General features: G+C 65.5%; 4 protein-coding genes across 6 annotated transcripts; 3 read left to right on the top strand and 1 right to left on the bottom strand.

The window, feature by feature from the left end:
• The first annotated feature begins 533 nt into the window (after nucleotides 1-533).
• On the top strand, nucleotides 534-9,561 carry ECE2 (endothelin converting enzyme 2). Of its 3 annotated transcripts, none has more exons than XR_005830785.1 (19): nucleotides 534-660; nucleotides 2,400-2,489; nucleotides 2,878-3,022; nucleotides 3,230-3,445; nucleotides 3,549-3,673; nucleotides 3,806-3,952; nucleotides 4,031-4,096; nucleotides 4,287-4,475; nucleotides 4,896-5,038; nucleotides 5,180-5,294; nucleotides 5,550-5,660; nucleotides 5,852-5,950; nucleotides 6,044-6,121; nucleotides 6,332-6,435; nucleotides 6,750-6,860; nucleotides 7,190-7,257; nucleotides 7,435-7,493; nucleotides 7,897-8,087; nucleotides 8,169-8,263. XR_005830785.1 is itself a non-coding variant. In XM_040613861.1 (19 exons), exons 1-19 carry the CDS (start codon nucleotides 619-621, stop codon nucleotides 8,550-8,552), a joined length of 2,310 nt encoding a protein of 769 aa, XP_040469795.1. In that variant the 5' UTR covers nucleotides 534-618; the 3' UTR covers nucleotides 8,553-9,561. The 3 variants fall into 3 exon arrangements, 2 of the variants coding, with proteins under 2 accessions (XP_040469795.1, XP_040469794.1); XM_040613861.1 differs by lacking the exon at nucleotides 7,435-7,493 and adding an exon at nucleotides 8,376-9,561 and having other exon boundaries at nucleotides 2,403-2,489; nucleotides 8,169-8,264; XM_040613860.1 differs by lacking the exon at nucleotides 7,435-7,493 and adding an exon at nucleotides 8,376-9,561 and having other exon boundaries at nucleotides 8,169-8,264.
• Nucleotides 9,562-9,920: 359 nt separating this feature from the next.
• Nucleotides 9,921-12,542, top strand: LOC121097039 (mitochondrial ubiquitin ligase activator of nfkb 1-A-like). Its single transcript, XM_040613773.1, has 4 exons — nucleotides 9,921-10,351; nucleotides 10,595-10,682; nucleotides 10,766-10,886; nucleotides 11,074-12,542. The coding sequence occupies exons 1-4, from the start codon at nucleotides 10,235-10,237 to the stop codon at nucleotides 11,768-11,770; spliced, it is 1,023 nt and encodes a 340-aa protein (XP_040469707.1). The 5' UTR covers nucleotides 9,921-10,234; the 3' UTR covers nucleotides 11,771-12,542.
• Nucleotides 12,543-18,063: 5,521 nt separating this feature from the next.
• Nucleotides 18,064-22,189, top strand: CAMK2N2 (calcium/calmodulin dependent protein kinase II inhibitor 2). The gene is made up of 2 exons (XM_040613367.1): nucleotides 18,064-18,336; nucleotides 20,845-22,189. The coding sequence occupies exons 1-2, from the start codon at nucleotides 18,168-18,170 to the stop codon at nucleotides 20,913-20,915; spliced, it is 240 nt and encodes a 79-aa protein (XP_040469301.1). The 5' UTR covers nucleotides 18,064-18,167; the 3' UTR covers nucleotides 20,916-22,189.
• A 1,024-nt stretch (nucleotides 22,190-23,213) lies between these two features.
• On the bottom strand, nucleotides 23,214-27,402 carry EEF1AKMT4 (EEF1A lysine methyltransferase 4). Its single transcript, XM_040613366.1, is given in 4 exon segments — nucleotides 23,214-23,578; nucleotides 26,022-26,305; nucleotides 27,178-27,247; nucleotides 27,249-27,402. Coding segments are annotated over 4 exon segments (726 nt in total). The 5' UTR covers nucleotides 27,351-27,402; the 3' UTR covers nucleotides 23,214-23,308.
• Nucleotides 27,403-27,427: the final 25 nt, after the last annotated feature.

The following is a 27,427-nucleotide window of genomic DNA, read 5'->3' as shown; positions in this document are numbered from 1 at the left end:
GCCCGCCGCAGGAACCTGGGTGTGAGCCCGGGTGCTGCTCCCCGTGCCAGCCGGTGCCAGCGCACCTCCCTCACTGGTGAGGGTGCCAGTGCTGGTGTGGCTCCCGTATGGGTACCAGGGGGGTTTCGGTGCTGGTGCTGGTGCCAGTGCCAGTGCAGGTGAGGCTCCCGTGCGGGTGCCGGTGCAGCTGGCGGTGCCGGTGAGGCTCCTGTACGGGTGCCGGTGAGGCTGGTGGTGCCGGTGAGGCTCCGGTGCGGGTACCGGTGCAGGGCTCCTCCCGTGCGCACGGCGGTCACCTTGGCGGCGGGGCCGGGCCGGGTGGAGCGGAGCGGAGCCGTGCGATCGGGCTGGGCACCAGTGCCCCCACTCCAGCCCCTCCCGGGGCGCCGGTCCCAGCCGCCCGGTGCCCGCGGGCCGCGCCCCGCCCGTCCCAGCCCCCGCGGGTCCGTCCCTCCGGCGCGGCCCCGGCCCTGCCCGGTCCTGGTCCCGGTCCTGGCGGCGGCGCGGCGGCCGGTGCGGGCCATGGTGGCGGCGGAGGCAGGCGGCGCTGCGGCGGCGGCGGCGGGGGGCCCGGCGCGGCCCGGGCGGGGAGCGGAGCTAGGCGGGAGGCGGCCCGGGATGGCCAGGATGAACGTGGCCCTCCAGGAGCTCGGACACGCCGTGAGTGCCCAGGGCAGCGGGCCGGGGGTGGCGGCGGGGCAGGGCGGGGGCGACGGGCGGGTAGTGGGGCAGGAGCTGGGGGGACGGAGGGCACCGGGTCGGGGGGCAGAGGGGGCGGCTCGGCGGGGCAGGAGGGGGCCGGGGCGGAGGAGACCCTGGGGACTGGAGGACTCAAGGGGCTGGAACGGCTGGGGGAGCTGCGGGAGGAAGGGCTGGAACGGCTGGGGGGAGTCCGGGGAGCGAGAGCCTGGGGGATGCAGGGGCTGCGTGGGGCTGGGGGAACTGAGTGGCTGGAGGGTCCCTGTTCCCCACGGTGCAGTGAAGAAGGAGGAGGAAGAACCTCCAAAATCCCTGCCTGGGTCTGGGGAGAGGGAGCTGGCGTGGCTCAGAGACGGCCCCACACACCCTGCTATGCTGAGGCATGAAGCCCACCCGGGGTACATTGATGCTGCTTGTACGGTGCCCCCCCCCAAGGCAGCACCCCTGGAGGGAGCAGGGGGCCCTGTCCCCTTGGGTCTCAGCCCCATGGAGGGGGCAGAAGGAGACCCAGGACCAGGTCCTTCTCCTGCTTCAAGGGTGACAGGAGGTGCTGTGTAGGGGGTACTGCTGGCTGATGCCCAGGAGGAGGAGGACCACCTGGGAGGGAAGAGGAGCATGTCGGGGTGCCAGGGCGGTGGGGGTGCCTGGCTCCCACAGGGTGATGAGCCATCCTTCTTAACGCCAGTGGTGCCTGGGAAGCCTCCCTGGTGCGGGGCTCCTACAAGCTGTGGATCCCAGCCTCACCCCTCCCAGCGTGGCAGCCCTTGGCAAAGCCCCCTCCCGGCTCTATTGGAGTGCCACCGGGCAGAGCTGGGCATGGGCACCTGCTCTGCTTCATTCCCTGCCCATCATCCATCCTTCCCACCCCAGCTTCTTCCTGGCCCCCAGCACCAGCCCTGCAGGCAGCCCTGGGGCATCCACCTCACTGGAGAGTGAGCTGCAACACACCCAAAGCGTTAACTCTGAAGCCTAAGGATGGCTCACAAGCAGCAGCATTGCTCATTGTCGTCCACCAAAGCCTCTAGCTTTTTCTTCTTGCTCATCCCCCCCTCCAAAGCTGCTGGCTCAGCTCCACCACCTCCCTCTTGGCTGAATCCTTGGCAGCCCTCACGGCTGGGTCGGTGCAAGCAGCCCCTGCCGGGCTGCCTCGCAAGGCCAGGAGTAAAGGAAACCCGGCCCTGCTGGTTGGCACCCCTATAGTGCCCCCTCTCCCCCCCCCCCACAGGCTCAGCCCTGCACCCCATCACCCCCGGGGCCAGGATGGGGTGGGAGGTGCTTCCAGATGTTTCAGACCGGTGCACATCTGCATAGAAAGTTCCAGGCAGGGGAGGAGGGGCAAGGCAGCAGCACTAGGCAACGGCTGCCTGGCAACGGGGACCACATCTCCGTGGCGATGTGGCACCTGTCGGCAGGGCTGATGCCACAGCTGCCATGGCGACACGGAGGGATGCTCCAGCGCGAGCCCCCGAGCCCCCCCCCCCCCCCCCCCCCGCCCCAGCAGCTCTCCCTGTGCTCCCTGGTGCCACCCGGGGCTGAGGACAACCTCTGGGGAGGGGCCCAGGCACACCTAAGGCGGGTCAGGGGCTGCCCCCCCTGTACCTGCTGAGCTGGCACCGGCCCTTGCCGTAAGAGCCAGAGGGGGTGGCAGGTCAAGGGGCAGCCCCCCTCATGCCCCTGTCCCAGCCCACTCCCTCCCTCAGCAGATGCCCAACTACAAGCGTGCCACACTGCAGGACGATGAGGGGGCAGAGCCGGCAGGGGATGGCAGCACCTCTCCCGACAGCGTGGAGGTGAGGTCTGCCTGGCCCCTCCATCTTTCCCCTCTCCATCCTCCCTGGGACCCCTCCTCACCTTCAGCCAGAGCCTGCCTGCAGCCGGGTGGGCAGCAGGAGCAGGGCGAGGAGCCAAGCCAGCCTTGGCTGTCCCCAGGGACGTGCTGGGAGGCAGCCAAAATGCGGCAGAGTGTGCCTGGACCATTGTCCTTCCTTGCAGCTGGGGGGGCTGCCAGCACCCACCACCGGCTTGCTGGGGCTGGTGCCCTGGGTCCCACAGATGGATGCCCTGGTCCCCACCTCATCATGCAGCCAAGCCAGGCACTGGGGAGTGATAGGGGAGGGAAGGGGGAGCGGCGCAGTTTGATCCCCCCGTGGTGCGATGGCAGGTCCTGCTCCTGCCCAGGTGGGGTTTCGGAAGGGGCCGGGGCCACTGCTGAGCCGCCTGGCCTCGCGCAGCCAGCTGGAGCTGGTGCTCTGCGCCGTCACCGTCTCCCTGGCCCTGCTGCTCAGCGTTGCTGTCATCACCCTGGCCATCCAGTACCACAGAGGTAGGGAGGAGCCCTGCGGCCCTGCTGGGGCAGCTGTGGTGTCCCCACACCCGGGGGGCACATGGCAGGATGGAGGGGGACGGGTCAGCCTGGGGCTCCTGCTCCAGGTGCTCTGCCCACCCCAGAGTGCAGGCAAGGCTCAGCCCCGCTCCGTGCCTCAGTTTCCCCTGGCACACGCAACAGCCCCGGGCATGCCTTCCCTGCCAGATCCCTCTCACAGCACGTGCCTGACGGACGCCTGCGTCCGGGTTGCCAGCAAGATCCTGGAGGCCCTGGATGCAGAGACAGACCCCTGCCAAGACTTCTACCAGTACTCGTGTGGGGGCTGGATCAAGAGGAACCCACTGCCCAATGGGCGCTCCAAGTGGAGCACCTTCAACAGCATCTGGGACCAGAACCAGGCCATCATGAAGCATCTCCTAGGTGGGCACTGGGGGGGGCGGTCACAGCCACCAGCGGGGGTGACCTCTAGGCAGGGTCGGGCGGAGCTCTGGTGCCCCTGGGGCTGACCCGCAGCCTCCTGCAGAGAACGCCACCTTCAACTCCAGCAGCGAGGCGGAGCGGAAGACCCAGAGGTACTACCTGTCCTGCCTCAAGGAGCAGAGGATAGAGGAGCTGGGCTCCCAGCCCCTCATGGAGCTCATCGACAAGGTGGGCGGCCATTCCCATGTGAGCTGAGCTGGCGGGGTTCAGCCTGGCACGTCCCCCATGTAACTGGGGAGGGAGCAGCCCTTGGGGATGGACCCCGTCCCTCCATGAGATGCCAGGTCCATCTGCCAGCAGATTGGGGGGTGGAACATCACTGGCTCCTGGAACCAGACCAACTTCATGGAGGTGCTCAAGATGGTGTCAGGCACATACCGGGCGACTCCCTTCTTCACAGTGTACGTGGCTGCGGACTCCAAGAGCTCCAACAGCAACATCATCCAGGTGTGCACCTTGGCACTGAGGGGCAATGGGCACTGGGGGGGGCACTGGGCTGCCCATGCTGCCCCTCTCTCCCTCCAGGTGGACCAGTCGGGGCTTTTCCTCCCATCCCGGGATTACTACCTGAACAAGACCGCCAACGAGAGGGTGAGGCTGGGCACCAGGCATGCTGCTGGCAATGATCAGAGGAAAGCCACAGCAATGGCGTGCGAGCAGTGCTGGGGCAAACCTGTCACCTGCACCCTGCCCATTGGGTGGCACAGGGGCCAGACAGCAGCTAGAACCCCCTAGGGATGAGCTGCAGCCAGCGCTGAGGCAGAGCTTGGTGTCCCACCAGGTCCTGGCAGCATACCTGGACTACATGGTAGAGCTGGGCACACTGCTGGGGGGAGCCCCGGAGCCCACCCGCCTACAGATGCAGCAAGTGCTGGACTTCGAAACCCAGCTGGCCAACATCACCGTGCCCCAGGCTGAGCGGCGGGACGACGAGAAGATCTACCACAAGATGAGCATCACCGAGCTGCAGGTAGGCACAGCCTGGGGAAAACCCCTCTGCAAGGGGAAGTTGTGCAGAGGGACACCGAGGGGTGGGTGCCCACTGCTGTCATCATCCATTCCCCCTAGACACCCCAAGCAGTCCTGTCCATTCTGGGATATGCACTGGGTGCTGGAGTGAGGTGCTTATCCCCTGGGTCATTAGGATTTGGGGGGAGCTGCCACCCTGCATGGAGGTGTGTCTTGGGATCCCCTCCTTGTCCTGCAGCATTGAGGGCAGTGGGGAGGCACAGGAGGGGTGTTTGGGGGCAGAGAAAGGATCTGGGGTGGTGATGGACTTTGGGATCTTCTGGGGGAGCACAACCCCTGCCCTGAGGGATCCCCCCGTGCTGAGTAGGACAGGACAGAGCCATGCAAGCACCCGAGTGCTGCATCCCCATGTCCCCTCCAGGCCCTCGCCCCCGCCATCGACTGGCTGGATTACCTGTCCTATGCCCTGGCCCCACTGGAGCTGGCGGACACTGAGCCTGTGGTGGTGTACGGGGACACCTATCTCCAGCAGGTCTCCGACCTCATCAATGGCACCGACAGGAGGTGAGGCTCCTGTGAGCCCCCAGTCATGCCCTGTTTGGGGCTGCCCTCATGACGGGGACACGCTTTGGGCTCACCAGTGGCTTGGGAGCTGGGGCATCCCCATGGATCGTGGTGAGCCGTGGTGTCTCTCTGCCCCTGCAGCATCCTGAACAACTACCTGATCTGGAACCTGGTGCAGAAGACAGCCTCCAGCCTGGACCAGCGCTTCGAGACGGCCCAGGAGAGACTGCTGGAGACACTCTACGGCACCAGAAAGGTAATGTGGGGGCCCTGGGACCAGCCCCCTCTTCCCCCAGCCTGGAAGCAGCCAGGACCACCTTTGCCCTTGGGATGCCCTTGGGATGCTGAGCCCTGGATGCTGCAGAGGGAACCCAAGGATCATCTTTTGGGATGAGGGTTTAGCTTCCGAGCATCTCCCCCCTGGGGAGGGGGCAGAGCCAGGCTGAGTGAAGGAGGGGGATCAGGGGAGGGAGCTGGGGGTCTCACAGACCCCCCCATCTCATTCCCACAGTCCTGCACGCCCCGCTGGCAAACCTGCATCTCCAACACAGATGACACACTGGGCTTTGCCCTGGGCTCCCTCTTCGTCAAAGCCACCTTCGACCGGGACAGCAAGGCCATTGTGAGGATACTTCTGTCCCCGTGCCCTCCCCATCACTGTCTGTGGGAACCCCCCTTCCCACCCCCAAACCCCAGGGCTGGAAGGCGGGGAGCCAGGAAGTGGGACCCCCAGCTCCGGGGAGGTCACATCCTGCCCACCTGGTCCATGCCTGAGGGGCTGTGGGGGGTGGGTGGGCTTTATTCCCTCTCCAGGCTGAGGAGATGATCAGTGAGATCCGGGCAGCCTTTGAGGTGTCCCTGGACCAGCTGGACTGGATGGATGAGAAGACCAGGCAGGCTGCAAAGGAGAAGGTGACCCCAGAGAGGGCAGTGGGTGGGAGACCTCCCCCTGTCCCAGTAAGCCTCTCCAACCCCATCTCACTGCTGGGGCCTCTCCCCATGCAGGCCGATGCCATCTATGACATGATCGGCTTCCCTGATTTCATTCTGGACAACAAGGAGCTGGACGATGTCTATGATGGGGTAGGGGGGGCACCTGGCTCATGAGGAGGGGGTCTGGTCCCTGCTCATGCCAAGCCCTGGGGGCCCTCATGGTGGGGTGATGTCCCTCTTTGAGGGACCCATTTGGGATGGGGCATTAAGAGGAGCCACCCCAGTACTGCGCACATCCTAACCAGGGTTGGGGGAACCACCCCTGTGGACCCCTCCTCATCCCTCCTCTTTCCTCACCAGTATGAGGTCTCAGAGGACTCCTTCTTCCAGAACATGCTCAACTTCTACAACTTCTCTGCCAAAGTGATGGCCGACCAGCTCCGGAAACCTCCCAACCGTGACCAGTAAGGGGGAGGGTGTGGGAGGGCAGGGGATGTGACACTGGCATGCTGTCACAGCACCATCCCCAGCATGGCCTGGGTGGCTCTGGTTCACTGGAAGGTCCTCCTCATGGAGTGGCACAGCACTGTAGGTCACCCATGGTGGCTCTGGCTTGTACCCGGGACAGGGTCCCTTGGTCATGGGGAGGAGGCAAAAGTGCCAGTCCCAGGCAGGGCAGCACAGGGGACCATGGTGGGAGACAGCACAGGAGGGTGCTGGGGTTGGGGGGAGAGGGGACACATCCCTGCCTGTCCCCTGTCCCACCTCCCTGCCCCAGGTGGAGCATGACCCCGCAGACTGTCAATGCCTACTACCTCCCCACCAAGAATGGGATCGTCTTCCCTGCTGGGATCCTGCAGGCTCCCTTCTACGCCCGCAACCACCCCAAGTGAGCCTGGCATGGGGATAGGGGGCAATCTTCTAGGGGTGGGGGGGCACGGGCTGGATCAGGGCCAGCACCCCACAGAGCCCTCTCCAATCATGAAGCAAAGCCCTGCGGGGCTTCGTGGTCCCTCAAGGCTTTACAACCTGCAGCCAAGACAGCCTGCAAAGTCCCTGTGGGGCCGCCAGTGTTCCTGGCAGGACTCACTGCCAGCTGGGTGCCAACTGGAGCAGTCTTGCCAGGTGCCCAGACACAGATGGGGTGCCTGGGCCATGGGCAGGCTGCAACGCTATCACCCCGCTGCACTTACCTGTTTCTCTCCCGTGGCCCCACAGAGCCCTTAATTTCGGTGGCATCGGCGTGGTGATGGGACATGAGCTGACCCATGCATTTGACGACCAAGGTGAGAGCCCATAGGCAGCGCTGGCCCCGATCCCCACCACCTTCCTGCCCCCTTCCAGACCCTCAGCGTGGGGAGGGGGTGCCACGGGCACACAGGGGTCCCGCTTTGCCATTCATTGCATCATGCGTGCTCGTGCTCCCCTGGCCACCCCCACCTTCTCTCGTCCTGTCTCCCCAGGTGGCACCTGCCGATACCTCCCCTCGGCTTCTCTGTGCAGCTTTCGCTCCATCTGCTTGGTGAGAACACGGTGTCTGCAGCCCCGGCCCCCTCCTCATCCTCCTCCCTGTGGGGTGCAGAACGGGTCCCTCTTGCATCCACTCTGCTTTGCGCCTTCACTGCAGTCCTGGAGCTGAGATGGGGTCAATGGGGGAATATGGGATGACAAATCCATCTTGGGACAGTGGGGATGCAGCACGGGATGGCTGGGGACCCAAGCGCATAGCTGAGTCCCAGCCAGAGCCTGCCCAGAGCAGGGGCTAGGGGGCATCATCTTCCCTGGGCATGGACCCAAGGTGCCAGGTTCCCGGTGTCCCCTGGGGTTGTCCACACTGCACCCTCCCCTGCTTTGGGACCCCCTGCAGCAGGGGCTCTGTAGAGGACCGGTGTCCCCCGGTCCCATCCCATGGCTCGGTCCCACAGGGCGGGAGTATGACAAGGAAGGCAACCTGCGGCCATGGTGGCAGAACTCCTCCCTGGAGGCCTTCAAGAACCGGACGGCATGCATGATGGAGCAGTACGGCCGCTACACTGTCCACCATGAGAAGGTCAATGGCCGGCAGACGCTGGGCGAGAACATCGCTGACAATGGCGGGCTGAAGGCAGCCTACAATGTGAGTGCCACTGTCTTGAGGGGACATGGACCCCTGTGCCTGTCTGTCCCTCTCTGGGACTTCAGAGTGCCTCTCCCACAGGCATACAAATCCTGGCTGCAGAAAAACGGGGAGGAGAAGCGCCTGCCAGCCCTGGGGCTCACCAACCACCAGCTCTTCTTCGTGGGCTTTGCGCAGGTATGGTGGGTTCACCATCCCTCCCCTGGCCCCTCGGAGACACCCCACATCCCCCTATCCTGCCTGGGGGAAGCTCTGCCTCTGTCCCTGAGGCTGCTCCCGCTCCATCAGGTGTGGTGCTCTGTCCGGACGCCTGAGAGCTCCCATGAAGGGCTGGTGACCGACCCCCACAGCCCCGACAAGTATCGTGTCATCGGCACCCTCAGCAACTCCCAGGACTTTGTCGAACATTTTGGCTGCCCCCTGGGCTCCCCCATGAACCCCGGCAAGCACTGTGAGGTCTGGTAGGGACGGGGAGGGTGCTGGGGACAACGGGGACGATGCTCTGCTGTGCCCCGCCCCCCAGCCCTCACCGGCTGCCGGAGCTGGCCCACGGGCAGAGCGGGGCCACCCTCTGGGTCCCCCTCCGTCGTGGTCCCCCCCTGTGCACACACTGCACACTTCCTCGCCCCACCGCTGCCCCTCTCCCCAGCACACATGGCCCCACAGCGGGCACCCACCGCAGCCCCCATCCACAGCCTGGGGCCGGGCACGGCTGGCAGAGAAGCCGTAGCACCCCCAAAACGCAGCTCTGCCCCCCAGCCCTGATGTCCTAGAGACGGGCACAGCCCAGTCCCCGCAGCGCTGTGTCCCCCCCTGGGGCGGGCAGGTCCGAGTGGTCCCAGGGAGAGCACTAGAGCAGAGCCCCCCGGCCCCCCAGAGATGGAGGCTGGGGGCTACCGGGCTCTGCTCCGCTCTCGCCCCCCCACCGATCCGGCTTGGCTTCCCCATCCACCTCTGCTGGGAGCAGCGGGCGGCAGCGGGGGCTCTGGTGCCTTCAGCTGTGGGTGGCTGTCGCTAAATTTATTTAACAAATAAAAGCAGTTTCCACTTACTCCGGGAGCTCCGGGTCCTTCACGCTGTCGGGGTGGGGGAGATGGGATCTGGAGCAGGGGCCGAGTCAAAACCCGGGGGACATGGGGGACACGGGGCACCCCAAGGGGGGGGGAGGGGCAGCCACCGGGGGAGGCCGTGCTGCCGGCTGCGCGGTGCGGGGGGGCACCGGGGGCGGCTGCGGGCAGGCAGGAGCCGGGCCGGGGCAGGCTCAGGGCCACGGCCCAGCCCCAGCGCGGCGGGGTCCCTCCGGTGCAAAGGCCAGCCGAGGGGTCCCACCGCCCCCCCCCAGGCAGGGATGACAGCGCGGGTGACCCCATCCTGCCCCGGGGCCAGGCCGCGGGCGAGCCCCCGCTGCGGAGCGCCTGGGACCTGCCCGGCCCCGGAGCCCTGCACCCCGCCGCTGAACCGGGACCCGCCAGCCCGGGGGGCTTGGCCACGGGGGGGGGGGGGGGGGGGGGGGGGGAAGAGGCGGGGGGTGGGCGCAAAGGGCCGCCGGGAGTCGTAGTCCTGCCGGGGCGAGCGCAAGGCCCGACGGGAGCTGTAGTTCGGCGCGAGGGACGCTGGGGGTTGTAGTTCCGGACACTGCCGCGCCGCCGCCGCGCAGCGGGGTCCGCACTCCATTTCCCAGCAGGCAGCGCGGCGGGCCAGGGTCCGGGCCTGGGCGCCTCCGGCCTCGGGGGGCACGGGGGGGCAGCGGGGCCGGCCAGCGTGAGAGGTAGCGGCGGGGCCGGGCCGGGCCGGGGGGGCCGGGCCCGGACTGGGGGGGCCGGGCAGGGTGGGACCCTGTGGGCAGGGCCCAGACTGTGTCGCGGGGCTGGGTCGCGGGGCGATCCTGGGTGCAGAGCAAGGCGGGCACCTCTGGGCACAGGCTGGGCCAGGGGTGCTCGGTCGGGCCAGGGCTGCCGGGCACCTGTGGGTGCTGGAGCTGAACTGCTCCAGGCTGGGGCCACTGGCAGGCTTGGCCCTGACAGGAGCAGTGGGACGTCGGTCCCCTGGGGACAGGGGCACTGGGACATCCCTGCCTCTGGGCCAACACAGCCCCATCCCCCAGCCCACAGGCTCACCTTGCAGGCATACTGTCCAAGCCTGGCACCATGGATTCACCACCCATCACGCCTGGGGAGCTGCTATGTCTGGGCTCCAGCCTCGCCTTCTCCGGCCTCTGCTACTACCTGTACAGGAAGAAAGCCAGAGTAGTGGCACGCATACAGGTAGCCCTGTCCCTCAGATGCTCCTTTCTGCCCGCTGTCCCTTCCCCGCTGCCCTACACTGCCTGGACCATAGCCTTTGATTTGGGTGCACCTCGCTGATGGCTGCAGCCTGCTGCATCCTCTGCTGATGTCACGATGCCCAGGGCCAGGCAGATCATATCCTGCCAGAGATCCCCACACACCCATGCATGACCCAGACCATCTCCCGCAGCCTGTGTTCACACTTAGCCCATGCTCTTCCAGGAGGCCCCAAAACTCCAGGTTGATGACGATTTACCAGCACTGGTGTCTGCGGCTGATGGGAGGTGCCTGCCTTACGTTGCCCTGGAAGGTAAGGAGACCCTGTGGCCCCACACCAGGGGCAGGGGCTGGGCTCTTCTCTTTTGCCTGTGATGCATCCCCCTTGGTCCTCAGGCATAGTGCTGCCAGCCAAGGCTGCGCTGACCAGCCATTACCATGAGGGGCTGCAGGGCGTGATTCAGAAACTGCTTCTAAAAGAGCATCGGCTGATCTGGAACAGTTTGGCCCGTAGCTGGTGAGCAATTGGAAGGGACAGCAGGGGTGGGCTTGCACCAGTGGGTCCAGACCCCCATCCCCTGGGGCCACTTGGGTGGCAGAAAGCAGCTCAGTTAAAAGCTGTAGTCCCTACCCTTGGCGCAGCCCCAGGAGCTCAGGGTTCCTCTGTGTTGTCTGCATCCCAGCACTGCACTCTCTGCTTGCAGGAGTGAAAGCGAGCGGGTGCTCTCAGAGCAGGTCTACACTGTCCCCTTCTTGCTGGCCTCACCGTACACCGAGGCGGTGACACAGGTGAGTGTGGAGAGCCCACTCCGAGCTGTCTGCCTGCCGCTGGAGACAGTGTATGAGCGGTTCCAGCAGCCGGCCCACGGCTTCCGTGACCTACTGGGCCAGTACTTGAGCGGAGAGAAGCCCAAGGGCATCTTGGAGACAGAGGACATGCTGCGGGTGGGGGCCGGGCTGACGGGCATTGGGGAGCTGGCCCTACACCCCGACGGCTCCCTGCACCTCCAGCCACCGGCCCAGGGGGGCGAGTATTTCCTGTGCCTGGGGGACTGGCAGACGGTGCTGGCAGAGATGGAGTCGGCCAGTGGGCTCTGGAAGGGGGTGGCCATGCTGTGTGCCGCAGCAGGCCTGGCTGTCCTCCTGCACGCCTTGTGCCGTGCCTACCGCCGTGCCCGCCTCAAGCAGCAGCCTGAGGACAAGGAGCTGGATGAGGAGGAGGCTGGGGACTGGGGACCTGAGGACTCCTGTGTGATCTGCCTGACACGGCCCCGTGACTGTGTCCTTCTGGGCTGCGGCCACATCTGTTGCTGCTTCCGCTGCTTCCAGGCCTTGCCCGCCCGCCTCTGCCCCATCTGCCGGGGGCCCACTGATCGCGTGGTGCCTCTCTACCAGGCCTGAGAGCACCTCGGGGGTGCTCAGGGAGGGGCAGTGCAAACCACACCAGCCTGGAACCTGCAGAAATCTCAGGTGCTCGCTCATGTGCAGCTGTGTGATGATTCCTGTTGGGAGGGAGGGGTCCTGGTGTGCCCCCCAATCAGTTCGGAGTTATCAGCCTCCTTATCCTCCCTTTATCTGCCAGAGGAACCTCTCCATGAACATGAAGGCTTGGGGGAAACGTACTCAGTGCCTGAGTCGAGGAGCAGAGTCCCCTGCTCCACGCTGGGGCATTTCCTTTGGCTACCAGCTGTTTGATCCATGCCCCTTTCTCAGCCCTCACCCTCCTAAAGCCACACAGGACATTTCCCTTGTTTTGCTTTTCCAGTGTGCAGCTTTATGTGGAGATTGGCGGGGGCAAGACCAGGGCAGTGGGGTAACAGAGATCCAACCCCTCTGAGCCACTGCAGTGGCACACCTTGGTGCCACTGTTGTCCTCCCCCACAGTCCGTGTGTGCCTGCCCAGACTTGGGGGGGGCACCCAGGCACTGATGGCAATGAAGTATGCCCCTTCACCAGCTGCTCTGCCGCCTGAGGAGGAGGACAGTGTCCCTCCATCTCCCTCCACAAGGTCCTGGCTCTCCTGGCATGGGAGAACAGCTCTGAGGTGCCCTGGAGCCTACCTGCACCTCTGGTCCTGCTGCAGCCAGCTTTCTTGCCTGCCTCCCAGTCAGGACTGTGTGCAGGAGCAGTTTGTGGTGTTGTGTGGAGTGATAAAGCCAAGGAGTGGAGCTCAGCCTCGCCTCTTCCTTTGCACCATTAAGTCGGGACTGGGGGGACGTGCTGGGAGCCGAGGCTGTCCCACAGGGCGGTGGGGCACCACCACTTCCCTCCCCACCCGGGGAGCTGGCCCAGGTGCACACTCGCTGTTGGTGGACAGGGGACCCCCGGTTGGGGTGCACCTCCTCAGGATACAGCCCCGCAGGGGGAGGACACACACACAGGACTGTTGCCAAGGCAATTGCGCTCCTCTGGTCTCCATGGCAACTGCTCCCCTGGACCGCTCCCCATCAATGCCTGGCTGCAGTTGCCCAGGCAACCTACGGGCTCTCCTGGCTCCTGCGGCTTTGGGGCACCCAGGATTTGGGGGTGGGGAACAGACAGACATGACTGTGCTTGGCAGGCCACTGGAAGCCAGAAGGCAGCATTGGGGTTGGGGGAGAATGATGTGCCCCCTCCCTGGGGGAGTGGCCCCCTTTGGTGCCAGTTCGGGGCTGGAAGCTTGCTTGGGGCAAAGGTGCCCCTGTGGTGTTGCCCTCAGGGCTCGCAGCCAGCTGTGATGCCCTGGAGCACCCAGTGAAGCCTTCTGGAACTCCCATGGATTTTTGGGCTGAGGTGTGTGGGGGCGGGGGGGGTCCCTTCCTTCACCACCACCACCATCCTCCCCCAGTCTCTCAGCTCAGCCTCTTCGCTATGGCAGCATGGTGACTGATGCTGCAGAGTGAGCAGTGGGGCCGGGTCCCCCCCGGAACCAGGCATCCCCCCCGCAGCAGGAGGGATTTCGGGAAGGAGATAAATACCAGATGGGAGAGGGCTGGGCTGCCAGGAACACACTGCCCGCGTGCCAAGAGCTGCTGGCGCGAGTGGGCGCATGGGCCGGGGAGGGTGGGGGGTGCCTGTGCTGCTGGAGACTGCTCGCCTTGTTCCCTGGGGCCCAGCAGCCAGCCAGGGATGGGGACAGCTAGAAAGAGACCTGCAGCCACCTGCTCCCCTCTGTCCCCATGGGTGCTAAGGGTCGCTGGGGCAGGGAATGCATCCCCTGTGCTGGAGGCTCACAAGGAGGCTGCCACCATGTGCATCCCTCCTGCCACGCTGTACTGGGGCACAGCCCTACCCTATACCATGCCTCGGGTCTCTGCCACCCCTGGGAGGCCACCAGCCCCGCAGTGGCCTGGACACACAGACCTCGCTGAGCAGCCCTGCCTGGCACTGCTCTGGGCAGCAGCGTGACTCAACCGCTGAGACCGCCAGCCAAAGTCTTGCTGTGCCAAACCACTCGGCACAGGGACTGCCCAGCCGTGCCGCAGCACCTGCGCCCCGGGACGAACCTGCTGTCCTGTCCTGTGTCCATCCGCCCTCCGATTTTCAGTCGGGAGCTGGACAGTGGGGAGCTCACAACGCCTGTGTTGAGCCCTGCCCAGCCTCCCTCCCCGCCACCCAAGGCCCAGGAGGGATCCAGCTGTCCTGCCAACTGCCCTCCCTCCACATGGTCCCCATGGGTGCCAGCCCATGCCTATGGCCCCCACCCATGCCCCCCAGGGCTGCCAGCCTGCTCCTGCCTGCCTCCTTGTCTGTTGTCATGGTGACCAGAGATGTGGTGACAGATGAGGATGGAGCCTCACACCTTAGCAGGGCTGTTCTTCCGTTCAGCGGGGTCGGCATCCCCCATCCTCCTGCTCTCCCCTCACCCCAGCCCTGTCCAGGGACCCCCCGTGAAGCCCCAGCCCCAGGCAGCATGCTGGGGGTGCCCCATCTGCTCAGATGCAGTCCTGGCATCACTGGGGCCACAGCTGTGCCCTGAGCAGCTCGTGGAGGAATGGGGACAATGCCATCCCCCTTCTACCTGCCCTGACTTACAATCGGAGCACCCCTCTCCTGAAGCCAGACTGTGCACAGGGACAGGCAAGCCCATCTCACTAGTACCTTCCTCCCTGGGAAAGGTGCTGTCCCTCCAGGGAGAGATTTTTTTGGCCTCATCTTTCCACATCAGCAGCAGCAGGGACAGCACAGGGCAAGGAACACACTGCTCTTGCATGGTTGCCCTGGGCTTACCCACAGCACAGCTACTGAGCAGGGTGCCTGTCCCCCAACATCTCCTCACTACAGTGACAAGGGCCACCACAGCCATCAGCAGGCATGGCCATCCCACTGCCAACACCCAGACTTGTGGCGTTCCCACTCCCCCAAAACACCCATGAAAGGAGGTGCCTGACCACAGCACAGGTAGCATGCACAGCAGCATCCCCACCTTGGCTTTGGCTACCGAGAGCGACAATAGCCAAGGTTGGACACATTTTAACCTCGTCAATGACCTTCACCAGTCCCCTGTGCTGCCCTGGGGATGGGGGCTTCAAGACGGCAGCAGTGCCAGCAGCTCAGTGAGGCTCCCCAGGCCACAGTTACCACTGTTGCAGAGCCGTTTCATATTTCTTGCAGGGATGGAAGCAGCACAGCTGAAGCCACCCATGCTGGCCTCCAGGCACACCCCTGCAGCCCCCAGCCCTGTGGCACCAGCCCCAGCAACCCCAGCCCCAGGTGGTGGCTCCCAGACCTGTAGCAGAGAAAGCCCTGAGTCTGGTGGCTGATGCCTCCTGCCTCCTCCAGGCTCCCTGTCATCCAGCTGCTGCCTGTCAGACCACCGACTCCACCTCTGCCAGGCCTCAGGGACCAGCCGGGGTCCCATCCAGCCCAACTCCAGCTGCCCCAGGCGTCCCTGCAGAGCCTGGGCAGGATGTGCTCTACCACGAGGCGCTTGTGCACACATAGGGCATTTCTTCACTGTAAAACCGCTTGAAGCACCAGTAGCTGCACAGAAACACCTCACCTCCATCCCAGCACCCGGAGCCAGCACCCAAATCCCCACCAAGGGTCCAGCAGCATCCAGCTGTGGGGCTGGGTCACAGCAGGCACCAGCGGACTCCTGGAGCATCACCCAAGACCAGGCAGTGCAGTGCAATCTCCATCGCCAGCCCTGCTCTGGCTGGGAACCTGGCTGCGTGCCCCCTGCCCTATGCCCACCCCAGGGGGATCACAGCTCGCCCCCAGCCCTTGCATCACCTGCAAGGTGCCCCACCTCAAGGCCTGCAGCCCTGGTTGAACGAGCCAGGGCAGAAAGAACCACCTGCTTCCCACTGCCACAGCCACTTCTGCCCGCTGGAGCCGGCTTTGTGTTGGACAAAAGGCTGCAAAGGAAGCGAGAAAGGAGATTAGGTGGCTGCTAAAAGGCGGATAATGAAGGTGGGATGAGAGCCAGGGGAAGGAGGGTGTGCGGTCTGGCTCACCAGAGGGGATGCAGCCTGCACTGGCAGGGGTGAGCGTGGGGTCCCTCCTGCACACCCCTGCCCACCCAGCCACATTCACATTCCTAGTACCCACTTGACCCCCATCCCCAGGGATGCACCATCCTTGGGGAGCCGGAGACTAGGGACAACCCAAGGAGGTGCAGTGCCCAGGGCCACAGTGCTGCCCTGTCCCACCTACAGCCCAGCTGTGCTGGCATGAAATCCACCCCTCCTCCTGCCTTGGCTGGGCAGAGGGTCCACCGCCACCCCCCAAACCCCAGCCAGCCCCACAGAACTCCCCCCACCCCACAGCCAAGCCAGGCAGCTCCCCTGGGTGCAAGGCACCGTGCAGATAGATACAGGTGCAGGTGTGGGATAAGGAGGGCCATTCCCAGGGTGACCCCTCACAAGCCTCTCCCCAGGAGCCTGCCAAGCTGGAAACCCTCCCAGAGTGCAGCACCAACTCCACTCACATCCCACACAGCCCATCTGCTCCTCTTCTCACTCACTCCCGGCCCCGCGCGTGCCATGGCCTGCCGGTCCCTGCCCACGGGCAGTGGCACGTGGGCTTGGCGATGGGAAAAGCAGGCCACATCTCAGCGTGGGCCTCTTGCCTATTTTCCCAGGTGCTTTTTGCAGGAGCAGAAGCTGTCACATGAAAAAGTTCAAGCTGGTTCTCCAGCAAAAGCAGGAATAAAGGCACTGTCTTGCCAGGAAAGCGGGCACCACCGCCCCATCCCTGCACTGGGAGGGAACAGCAGGGACCAGTGCTCTGCAGGGCAGGGCACAAAGCAAAAGGCATGGCTGGGTCTTCCTGAAATAGAAGTACCTGCCCTCTTGCTTGGACCAGCCCAGCTGATGCTCTTCTACAGCACCTTTCAACCAGATCCCAGGCCATGGAGATGCTGGCATGGAGAGATGGATCACAAGGCTGCCTGTAAAACCCTATTCTTGCCCCCCTGAAGCACCCAGAGAGAGAGTCTCATGGGGTTAGTATGGGGCTGGCAAGTGACCTTCTCACACAGGGCTCTGGTTTTGCTGCAGCTCAGCACACCCACACAAGCAGTGGGGCCTGGATGTGAGGGAGCAGCAGGAACAGGGCTGCCCCATGACAAGGTGGTCCTCTCCAGCCAGCCACAACCACCAGCGTCATCCCCAGGTCCAGGGGCCAGCCAGGTCCAGGGGCCAGGCCTGTACCCACAGCTCAGGCAAGAAGCAGCAGTCCCAACCTGAGCTTAAATAGTCTCCCCAGCCCCAGGTGACCAGGTTGGGGGGGGGTGTTCCAGGTGAGGTCATTCAGGGCTACCGATGCCAATTAGTGCAATCCCTGCCCTGGCAGTGGAAAATACAGGATGAAAGGGCCAGGGTGGGTCTGGGGCAGGGGTGTGCAGAGGGGACACAAACAGGGCTTTCTGGGGGCACTGGGGCCGCGCTCATAGGTCTCTCCTTGCTGACCCATGGCAGGTCCCTGTGGGGGATAGCCCTCCCCTTTGTCCACAGAGAGCCCCAAACCGTGGGGTGAGGGGTGTCCCCGGGCACAGTCCCCACATGGGCCACACTGATGGGTACCTGCAGAATCACACGCCTGTGGCCCCCACAGTCCTGCAAATAGTGATGGGCACACATGTACAAACACATGCACACATGTGTGCAGGGACTCACATGTGGGGGGCCAAGGGGACTGGCAGGGGCTGGTGGCTCCAAGGGGGGACGCCAAGGCTGGGGAAAGGGCTGTGGGGGGTGGTGCCTCGATGGGTGCTGGGCAAGAGGCACCAGTGGGGGGCTGGGGACAATTGGGATGGGGAGACCCGGGCTGGGAGCCGGCCCGGGGTTTCTGGGGGGCTTGAGCCTGCTGGGCTGCAAGAGGCTGGGAGCTGGGTGAGGGATTTTGAGCGGGATGCTGGGGGGTCTGTTTGACATCACCTGGGTGCGCCGGGAGGAGGTCCCGGCTGTGCCTGGTGGTCCTCGGCTGTGTGACCCGGAGGTGTCCAGCCGTGCCGAGGGCTCCCCGCTCCCCTGGGGCACCCCGTGCTCAGGGGCACCCCCGAGCTGGGGCGACGGCCCCGGCGAGGCTGCGCGGGGGGGACCATCCTGCGCTGGGGACGGGGCAGGGGCTGGCGGGAGGGTCCCCATCGCTAGCGGGCTGGCGCCGGGCACCGGCCGAGGGGCTCCCTGTCCCTGTCCCGGCCGGGCCGGGCCGGGCCGCGGCGCTCCGGAGCCGCCCCCCGCCGGGGGGGTCCCCGCTCCCCCCGGATGCATGACTTCATCCTTCCGCCCGGGTTTCCTCCCCGCCGCCGCCGCCGCCGCCGCAGACCGGCTCCCGGCTCGGCGCGGCGCGGCTCGGCCCGCTCGGCCCCGCCATGTCGCAGGTGCTGCCCTACGGCGAGGACAAGGTGGGCCGCTACGGCGCCGAGCCCGAGGCGGGGGAGCTGCCCTTCAGCTGCCGCCTGCAGGACACCAACGCCTTCTTCGGGGGCAACCAGGGCAAGCGGCCCCCCAAGCTGGGACAGATCGGCCGCGCCAAGAGAGGTACCGCCCGACCCCCCGCCTCTGCCCACCCCGACCCCCGCCTCAGCCCCACGCCATCCCCGGCGCTACCCCACGGCGTCCCCGGGACCCCCGCGTCTGTCCTGCAGCATCCCTGGCATCTCTGACCCTGGCTCTGGCATCCCCGGTGCTGCCCCACGGCATCCCCGGGACCCCCGCATCTGTCCTTGTATCCCCGGCTCTGCTCTGGGACACCCGCATCTGCCCTGCAGCACCCCTAGCATCTCTGACCCTGGCTCTGGCATCCCCGGCGCTACCCCATGGCATCCCCGGGACCCCCGCATCTGTCCCTGCATCCCTGGCTCTGCCCTGGGACCCCCGGTTCTGCCCTGCAGCATCCTCGGTACTGGCCCTTGCATCCCCAGCGCCGCCCCACAGCATCACTGGGATCCCCGATTTTGCCCTGCTATCCCCGGCTCAGCCCCACGACATCACCGGGATCTGCCCTGCAGCATCCTCAGCACAGCCCCACAGCATCCCCGGGACACCCGGCTCTGCCATTGCACCTACGGCACTGCCCCACAGCATCCCAGCCGGCACTGGCTCTTACATCCCCAGCATCACCCCACAGCATCCCCACTAGCACTGGCTCTTACATCCCCAGCGCTGCCCCACAGCATCCCCGGTACTGCTGGCACTGGCTCCTTACACCCCCAGCGCTGCCCCACAGCATCCCTGGGACTCCCAGCTCTGCCTTGCATCCCCAGCACTGTCCCCTGGTACTGCCCCCAAAATTTCCAGCTCTGCCCCACATCATCCCCAGCACTGCCCCGCACCATCCCTAGGAATCCCAGCTCTGCGCCTGGCACCCAGCATTGCCCCAGAACCGCAGGCCCCCCTCCCCCTCAGCTCCAGACACCAGCGCTGTCCCCCCGGTGCTGCCCCACAGCCCCTGCAGCCCGGGGCTCCCCCGGGGACTACCCTGCAGCATCCCTGGGACTGCCCCTGGGACTATCCCCAAGCATCCCTGGAGCTGCCCCCCAGCACCTCTGCAAGTGCCCCTGGTACCCCCCAGAACTGCTCCTTAGTACCCCTGGGATTGTCCCCACATCCCCTCGGGCTGCCCCCCATCATTCCCTATAAACAAGCCCCCCCCCCCCCCCCCCCGTCATCTCCAGGAACTGCCCCCATAGCCCCATAAACCTCTCTCCCTCCATGTTCCTGCCTGCTGCAGAGACCCCCATCAGCAGCTGCTGGCAATGCTGATCAACAAACACCCACACACACGCTCCCACCCCCTCTGATTTACTGTCCCCCCAGGACTCCATGAACCTGTCTGTGTCCTGGCACCCCAGCTTTACTACCTGACACAGAGACATCCCCCCCCGCCATCAGCAGCTCCTCTGCTTCCATCAAGACCCAAACAGATACTCCCCCTTCCCCTGCACCCCGATCTGTCACCGCCGATCCTCCCTGATGCCTTGGGGACCCCTGAGAATGGCCCCTGCCTTCCCCCTGCAGCCTCCACCTGTTTGGGGGACCTCCACAAGCAAACACCCCTCATTGAGCTTCAGGGGCAAAAGCGGGGAACAGAGTCCCCCCCCCCCCAGCGCAAATACACCCCAGGCTGCTCCACCTGCCCCCCCTCTGCGGTGGTGGTAGCTGGGTTCAGCAGAACCCGCTGGGGGTGATGGGTGGGGGGATTCTCCCACCGTAGTGGTGGTGGCTGCTCTCCCAGTGATGCTGGTGATAGTGGGGGGGTATCTGGCCAATCCACCCCCAGGGTGGTGATTGGGGGGGTTGCTGACCGCTCGGTAGTGATGTCGGGAGGGGGGGGTGTCTGTCCTCTGCCCCTGGGGATGACAGTGATGGGGGGCTCTGCCCAGCCAGTGATGTTGTTGAGGGGGGCGGGGGTCTGTATAGCCCCTCGATGGTGGTGCTGATGGGAGTCTGTCCAGCCTCCCACTGGTGATACTGATGGGGGGGGCTGTTCAGCAGGTGATGCTGAGAGGGGTCTCTCTGGAGGGGGATGTTGAAGGGGCCTGTCCAGCCCCAATGGTGGTGCTGACGGTGGGGGTCTGTGCAGCCCGCCGTGATGACGGGGGGCTGTCCAGCTCCCCTGACGGTGATGCCAACGGTGTGTGTGGGGGTGTCCTGCGCAGCGGGTGATGCTGACAGGGGTCTGGCTGCCACCCCCGCCGAGCTGGCGGTGCCCCCCCCGCTGGGTCATTACCCATTCCAGTCCTGTTGCTCTCATCAGCGCCTGCCGCAGAGAGGAGGGGGGGGTCCTTCCTGGTCTGTTCCTGCCCCCCCTTCCCCAACCACCCATCCAGAAGGAGCCTGCTGGCTGCAGGGGGGATGCTGCCCCTACCCAAGCCGGGCTGGGGGGGCGATCCCCCCCCCTCCCCGCCATCGCACCCACCCGAACCCCTTTGTTCCGTTCCTCAGCATTGGGGGGCACAGCTGAAGCCCTGGGGGGGAGGGGCCGGGGCGGGGGGCAGCGGCTGGGTGCAAGTCCCCTCGCCCACGGCCCCCCGCCTGTCCCCGCAGTGGTGATCGAGGATGACCGGATAGACGAGGTGCTCAAGGGCATGACGGAGAAGTCGCCGCCGGGGGTGTAAACCGGGACCCGCCGCCAGGACCCGCCGGCCGTGCCCGCTCCCAGCCCGCCCGGCCCCGCATGCTGGCTGGGCTGCCGAGCCGACGAGGAGGGGGAGGCCATGCCCGTGCCCCCCCTCCCCGGCCCGGAGGGGGTTTCTGCGGCCACCACCACTACCACCCACCCCCCCCACCCCCCCACCCCCCCGAGCCATGCACTTTACCCCTCCGCCTCCCCTGGGGCTGGGACAACCCGCCCAGCCCCCCCACCCTGGGCAAAGACCCCCCTCCTCCCCGGGGGGGGGTAGTGACCTTCCCCCCCCCATCCTCCTTGGCGGGGGGTCCCCAAATCCCGGGGCAGACCCGGCCCCACGAGCAGGGGGGGAGCGCTGCTGTCCAGAGACATTTTTTGCTCCATCGTTTTTTGCATGAGCTTGGTGGCCCGGGAGCCCGGTCCTGGGGCCGAGGGTCAGCCCCACCACTCCGGCACGCTTCTTTTTAAACAGAAACTCCTCATATTTGTATTTTTATATCCGAATCTTTGTTAAAAACGATCTGCTGACGTTGAGATGTCGAAATAACCGCATCGGGAAAACAAACAAACAAACAAGAAAAAAAAAAAAGGTTCATATTTTTTTCCATAAGAAAAAAAAAGACAAAAAAAGAAAAAACCGAGGGGGGAAAATAAAGGGGGGGGGGGGCGCGAGAGTGATGGAGGGAGTGCAAGGAAAGCCAAAGGTGGGGGGAGGGGAGCGGGGACCCCCAGCCTGACCCCCCTCTCCGCTGGCAGCAGGACCAGCCGGAGGGTTTGGCAGCACCATCGGCAACCACAGTGTCCCCCCCCAGCAGCACTGGGGCAGAGCCCACCGGGGCTGCGCGTGCCAGGGGGTCCCGGTGCTGCCCCTTGCTCGAGGGTGTGGGGCCGGGGCGGGGGGGGGGGGAAGGGGAGTGGGGAGGGCAGGGACCGGCCTGAGTCGTTGTTTTTAATTTTGTACTTTAATTTAATTTTATTTTTTAAGAAGCTTCTCGGGGGGGGTCTGATGTGCATGAGAAACTCGTCATCTTTTTCAATAACCTACGAGTGGCATTTATGGAGACAACGACGCAAAAAAAAAACACAACAAAAAAAACCCCAAACAAAAAACAAAACAAAGGAAAAAAAAACAAAAAAAAAAAGGAAAAAAAAAAAAGATACTTGTGTCATGATGTTCTACGAATGATCCATTGTAAATTTAAATGCCATTTTTCACTGTACTGGTGAACAAAATGCAATGAATAAAATACATTCATGTACCGAGGCGAGGCCGCAGCTGCCTGCTCCTTTCTATCCCTCGCAGGTGCCAGCTGGTTTTTGGGGTGCCTGCGGATGGGGTGGCATGGCGGGGGTGGGGGGACTGACCCCAGAGTCCTTCGCCAGCTCCCAGCGTGGGGGGAGCCACCGGCTGACCCACTTACGCCTTTCACCAGAAATAGCAGCCCAGCAGCTCACACCTCTCTGGTATGTTCCCGCTGTCCCTCTGAGGAGGGGTCCCCTCTGTTGCCCACGCTGGGGGCGGGGGTTTGGTGCACAAAGAGCCCCTAGGGACACCCTGGTGGCACGTGTGCACCCACCACACTGGCACCCACATGCAGCCAGCCCTGCCAAGCAATGGCATGCCCATCACCAGCCCCGGCACACGTGTGTCACCAGCCCTGGCACACACATGTCACTGGGCTGCTGGCCCCAGGCACGGGCAGACACAGGCCAGGCATGTTTGGCACATCGGGGTTGTCACCGCAGCCAGGAGCAGGGGGACAGGGGAAGACATGCCACCCTGCCTGCACACGTGCCCCATAGTGCCCCCAGCCCCACACTGGCACATCGCAGCCTGGACCCCTCGCTGCCCGGCTGGTGCTGGAGGGTGACAAGGACACAGTGCCCTTGCACACCCACACGGCCAAGGTGGGTGGTCCAGGGGTCCTGGTGCAGGAAGAGGCAGGGGGGCAGCAGGCACCCCCCCCTCATCATCCTGCCCCCTGCCCCCCCCATCCTGCCCCCAGCCCAGCTGGCCGGGGGGGGGCGGGGCAGGGAGCCACTCCCCGCAAGATGGATGGGTGGAATTAAACCCGATTTGGTTTCATTACCAGCCGCAAAGCCCCGAGCTCTGGCTGCTCTCCAGCCCGGCGAGGGAAGGGCCAGGAGGGGGCACAGCATCACCCGCTCCCCAGAGCATCCTGCTGTCCCCTGGGAGAAGGCCAACCCCCTCCCCCCCTTCGCCCATTACTCACATCACTGGGCAGCTTGCGGGGGGGTCCACACACTGGCTCCCTGTTCCCATCCATGAGGGTGGAGCAGCTTAAGGCTTTATTGGGTGGGGGGACACTGGGGAAGCCCCCCCCGGGTCACAGCTGGATGGCAAGGAGATAGTCCTCATCGTCATCTGGGGGAGCAGAGGGTGGGGGGGGGGCAGGGGGTGGGGGGGGGCTGGTGCAGCCGGCGCCCCAGGGCCAGGTCGTGGGGGTCCAGGGGCTGCCCCTTGCGCATGATGTAGAGAAAGTAGTGGAAGGTGCCGGCGTCCCCGTCCCCGCAGGCGGTGTGGCGCAGGGACCAGCCGAAGGCCTCCTGGGCGTAGTGGGGCTTGCGGAAGTGGGGCTGGGCAAAGGTGATGGAGATGAAGCAGCCCCCTGGGCGCAGCACCCGGCTCACCTGCGGCAGGAGAACCACCGGGACGGTGTGGGGGGACACAGTGAGGTTCACCCCCTCTGGCAGAGATAGCCCCATCCCCAGTGATCCCCCCTCCAGCCCATGGCCCCCCCAAATCTCCTGCCCTAACCTTGCAGTTTCTCCCTCTCCCCCACCCCAAGACGCCCTCCACAGCTCTGACATGTCCCCAGACTACCCACAGCCCAGCAGCAATGAGGAACAGGGGTACCCACACCCCACCTCTCCCTACACCCCAAAACCCTTCACCCCCATCCCCAGCAGACAGCACAGAGACCCAGCCTTGGGGCTGGGAAAGGCTTCACCCTCCTGGGCACAGGGCCCCCCCCACACCAAGCAGTGCAGAACCCCCATTCCATCACCACCCCCCTCCCCAGGGCACCCAGTGCTACATCCCTACCAACCCCCAGCATCTGGGGGGGGGGATGTTGGGTTGTGTGTGTTTGGATGTGAAAGGACTCGACCCTTTTAATCACCATTTTCTCCCCGCTGGAACTAAGCCCCCGCTAACAGGATGGAAAAGAACATCAATTTTCTTGCTTGGCTTTATCCAATGTCAAAAGGCTTTTACGGCCAGTGCTCGCGTGCTCGGCATGCAAAGGCAGCGCCCGGGGCGGGCGGGTGGCCAGCCCCCCAGCTGCCCCCCCCCGCAGCACCCTGCCGCCGGCAGGGACACCCCCAGAGCCCTCCCGGGCCAGGGCAGGGAGCCACTGCGGCAGGGAGAGCGCTGGGGCCAAGGGGGGGGTTCCCGAGCTCTGGTTTAATCCTGCTGGGAAGCTCCACGGCTCAGCGCTGGCTGGGGCCAGGGACACAGAGGGGACAGGCAGCCTGTGTGTGTCCCCCGAATGCGGTGGTGGCTTTTGAACAAGATCTTTAGTGGTTTTGGCCAGGAAAAGGGGATGGCAATTCCCTGTATCCCCGCCCGGCACCCAGCTCAGCATCCCTCCTGCAACGCGCCAGATGCATCCGTCCTGGAAAGATTCCACAGCCTCCCAACCGACAGGCACGAGGGGTGTCCCCGGGGGCTGGGGGCAGGCAGGGATCTCCTGCTGGAGCCCAGCGAGGCATCCCACATCCCCACATCCCATCCCTCCTTAATAGAGCACTAACGGCCGTTGCTTAGAGACGGGCACAGGAAACCTTCCCATCCGCCAGCCGGTGCAGGGGGGGGGCGAGGGGGGCTGCTTCTCCCTCCGGCACTGTCCTCCCCGCCCCATTGCCCCCGATCACTGGGACAGGGGTGTCCCTGGGGCATCCCTGCAGGCAGGGCAGATTTTTGGGTCTTTACATCCCCCCACAGGGAGAGCAAGACAGAGGCTGTGAAAACCCTGTGTCTCCCCCCATCCTGGCGAAGGGGGATGGGGGTAAGGAGGAAGGTGCTGGCCACGGCCAGACCCCTGCGAAGGGACCAAGTGGGTGGGAAGACCTAGCGAATCCCTCTGGGAATGATGAGAGTGGGGACTGGCTGCGGACGGAGGCCAGCACCCAGCAATGCAGGGGGAGGGCAGGGATTGAGCGGGGGATTAAAACGGGGGGAAAAAAAAAGGAAAAAAAGAACTAAATCCTCATCATTTGGCCAAATGACAAGGACAGGCAGCAGTGCTGGCCAGGCAGCACCTGGATGGCAAGGACAGCCCCACGGGCTGCAGCACCTGGGGTCCTGCTCCCTCCCAGGCTCGGTGGGGGCAAGAGCAGAGGCGGGGTGGGGGCAATAGCCACAAGCATCCCTCCCAGCAGGCGCAGCAATTAATTATCCTTGCAGTTATTCCCGCAGGGCAAGGGAGGCTGCCAGGACCCACACCTCCATGCCAGGGCAGGTTCAATCAGGCCCCTGCCTCCTCCACCACCAATTAATCGTGCCCAGAGGCATTGCCCATCCCCATGACAACGCCAGAGCCCTGTCGATGCTGACGGGGGTTGCCATGACAACCCTGGATCGGACAATGGGGACTCCGGCAAACGAGATCCTGCAGTCATCACCTTGCCCTGGGCAGGCAGGGCCACCTCAGTGTGTGTCCCCGGGTCCCCTCCGAGCACCCTTGGGTGCTCCTACAGCCACCCATGCCGGGATGGGGCCCATTTTTACTGCCCCATCCCACCATATTTAGAGTGCAAATAAAGGAGATGGTCACTTAGCATCCCAACACGGACCCATAGCTGCCAGGGATGCACCCTGCTTCATCTGCCGCCCTGGGGAGAGGGTGATGGGGTGGGTCCCCCACCCCCAGGGGTGCGGGGAGCCCCTCAGGTGCCCCTTTGCAGGATTAGCAGCAGAGGTAGCACCAACTGCGGGGGGCACAGGCACTGGCTGGGGGATCCCCAGGGAAGTAGGATGGTGAGGAAGCGCTCTACACCCCACCCCACGCCCCCTCAAAATGGGGATGGAGTCCACCCTGTGACCTCCTGCCCGGCTGCCCGCATCCCGTACCTCTGCCAACACCCGGTGCATCGCGGCGGCTGCCTGGGGTGAGACGTCCCACGGGTCGGTCTCCTCCACCATCAGCACGTCGAGGGTGCCCTTCTCCAGCACCACGTCGAAGGTGGCGTCAGGAAAGGCCAGGGCGCGGATGTCCATGACGGCCCAGCGCAGGCCAGGGCAGCGGGCGTAGCGGGCACGCATGGTGTCGATGCAGGCCGGGGAGAAGTCGATGCTGGTGACGTCGGTGTAGCCCAGCTCGTGCAGGTCGTGGCTCAGGGCGCTGTTGCCGCAGCCTGCGTGGGGCACGGCTCAGCCGGGGCTCGGGGTGCCCATGGCAGGGCTGTTGGCACCCAACCCCCTGCCCTCAGACCCAGGGAAGGGTGAGGATGGGCTGGGCAGCTAAACGGGGAGCAGGCCATGGCCTTGCCGCTAATTAGTGTATGCTGGGCTAGTTCTTAATTACCCCCTTCCGGCAAAGGGAGTGCTTTGGGGTCCTGGCCCTGCAGGACCACAGGGTGACAGTGGCCCCTGCGCAGGGGATCCCCCCCCACCCCTGGTCTGGGGCAGGATGTGCCGGTGGCCCTGCAGGCACTGAATGCAGGGGAAGGGTGCGGGGGATCCCCAGCTCTCCCCCCGGTGTGCGGTGCTGCAGTAGCTGGCCGTGCCCCCAACAGGGCCAGCGCGCAGCATCTGGGGGAGCTTAACCGGGGGGTGGGTGGGGGTGGGGGACAGAGGAGCGGCCCCCCCGGGGGAGCAGCACCCTGCCCAGCCGATGCCGGGCCGGCCCCAGCGGGACGCGGCCCCCCCGGTGCGGCGGGCACAGGGAGCGGCCCCGCGGGGGGGATCCCGGGGGGGATCCGGCGGGGGGAGGGCGGGCGGATTTGGGGGCTATTAAGCGCAGCTGGCGGCGGCTGATCCGCTAACAGGATCGGTGATTACACCCGCCTAATCCCGGCCGCCCGGCGGGAGTGAGCCCGCCCGCCCGGGGCACGGTGGGGCGGCGATGCCGGTCCCCGCGCGCCGCCCCGGGAGCGCAGCCGCCCCGCCGGGCCGGGCGCTGCTGCCCGGTGACCGGGCCGGTGCCACACCGCCCCCTCGCGGCCGGTTCCAGCGCACCCACCGGCGGCACCCCCCCAGCGCCGCCCGCCCTCCACCGGGCACGTACCGAGGACGAGGATGCGGTCACCGGGACGCAGCTCGGCCTCCAGCTGCGGGAGGAAGCGGGACAGCCCCCCCCAGCCACTCCCGGGGTTCGGCGCCCTCCTGCCGGTACAGCGCGTCCCAGAAGCGGCGCTGCCGGTAGCGGCGGTTAGCGGCGGGCGCGCGCCGCCGCTCCATACCGGGCGGGGCGGCGGGGGGGTAAGCACCGGGTGCCACGTGCCGCCCGCGCCCCCACGTGCGACTTCCGGCCCCGG

Source organism: Falco naumanni, chromosome 13, assembly GCF_017639655.2.
Source record: "Falco naumanni isolate bFalNau1 chromosome 13, bFalNau1.pat, whole genome shotgun sequence".
Taxonomy (NCBI): Eukaryota; Metazoa; Chordata; class Aves; order Falconiformes; family Falconidae; genus Falco; species Falco naumanni.
Note: the sequence above shows the minus strand (reverse complement) of the source record. Positions and strands in the feature narration are given on the sequence as shown.

What these genes read in the sequence shown, in the direction of transcription:
- CAMK2N2 (XM_040613367.1), top strand. Translation starts at nt 18,168, where the DNA reads ATGTCGCAGGTGCTGCCCTACGGCGAGGACAAGGTGGGCCGCTACGGC. An exon ending in GATCGGCCGCGCCAAGAGAG is followed by an intron (nt 18,337 to 20,844) that starts GTACCGCCCGAC and finishes CTGTCCCCGCAG; the next exon opens with TGGTGATCGAGGATGACCGG.
- ECE2 (XM_040613860.1), top strand. Translation starts at nt 619, where the DNA reads ATGGCCAGGATGAACGTGGCCCTCCAGGAGCTCGGACACGCC. An exon ending in TCCAGGAGCTCGGACACGCC is followed by an intron (nt 661 to 2,399) that starts GTGAGTGCCCAG and finishes TCCCTCCCTCAG; the next exon opens with CAGATGCCCAACTACAAGCG. An exon ending in GGCCATCCAGTACCACAGAG is followed by an intron (nt 3,023 to 3,229) that starts GTAGGGAGGAGC and finishes CTTCCCTGCCAG; the next exon opens with ATCCCTCTCACAGCACGTGC.
- LOC121097039 (XM_040613773.1), top strand. Translation starts at nt 10,235, where the DNA reads ATGGATTCACCACCCATCACGCCTGGGGAGCTGCTATGTCTGGGCTCC. An exon ending in GAGTAGTGGCACGCATACAG is followed by an intron (nt 10,352 to 10,594) that starts GTAGCCCTGTCC and finishes ATGCTCTTCCAG; the next exon opens with GAGGCCCCAAAACTCCAGGT. An exon ending in AACAGTTTGGCCCGTAGCTG is followed by an intron (nt 10,887 to 11,073) that starts GTGAGCAATTGG and finishes CTCTGCTTGCAG; the next exon opens with GAGTGAAAGCGAGCGGGTGC.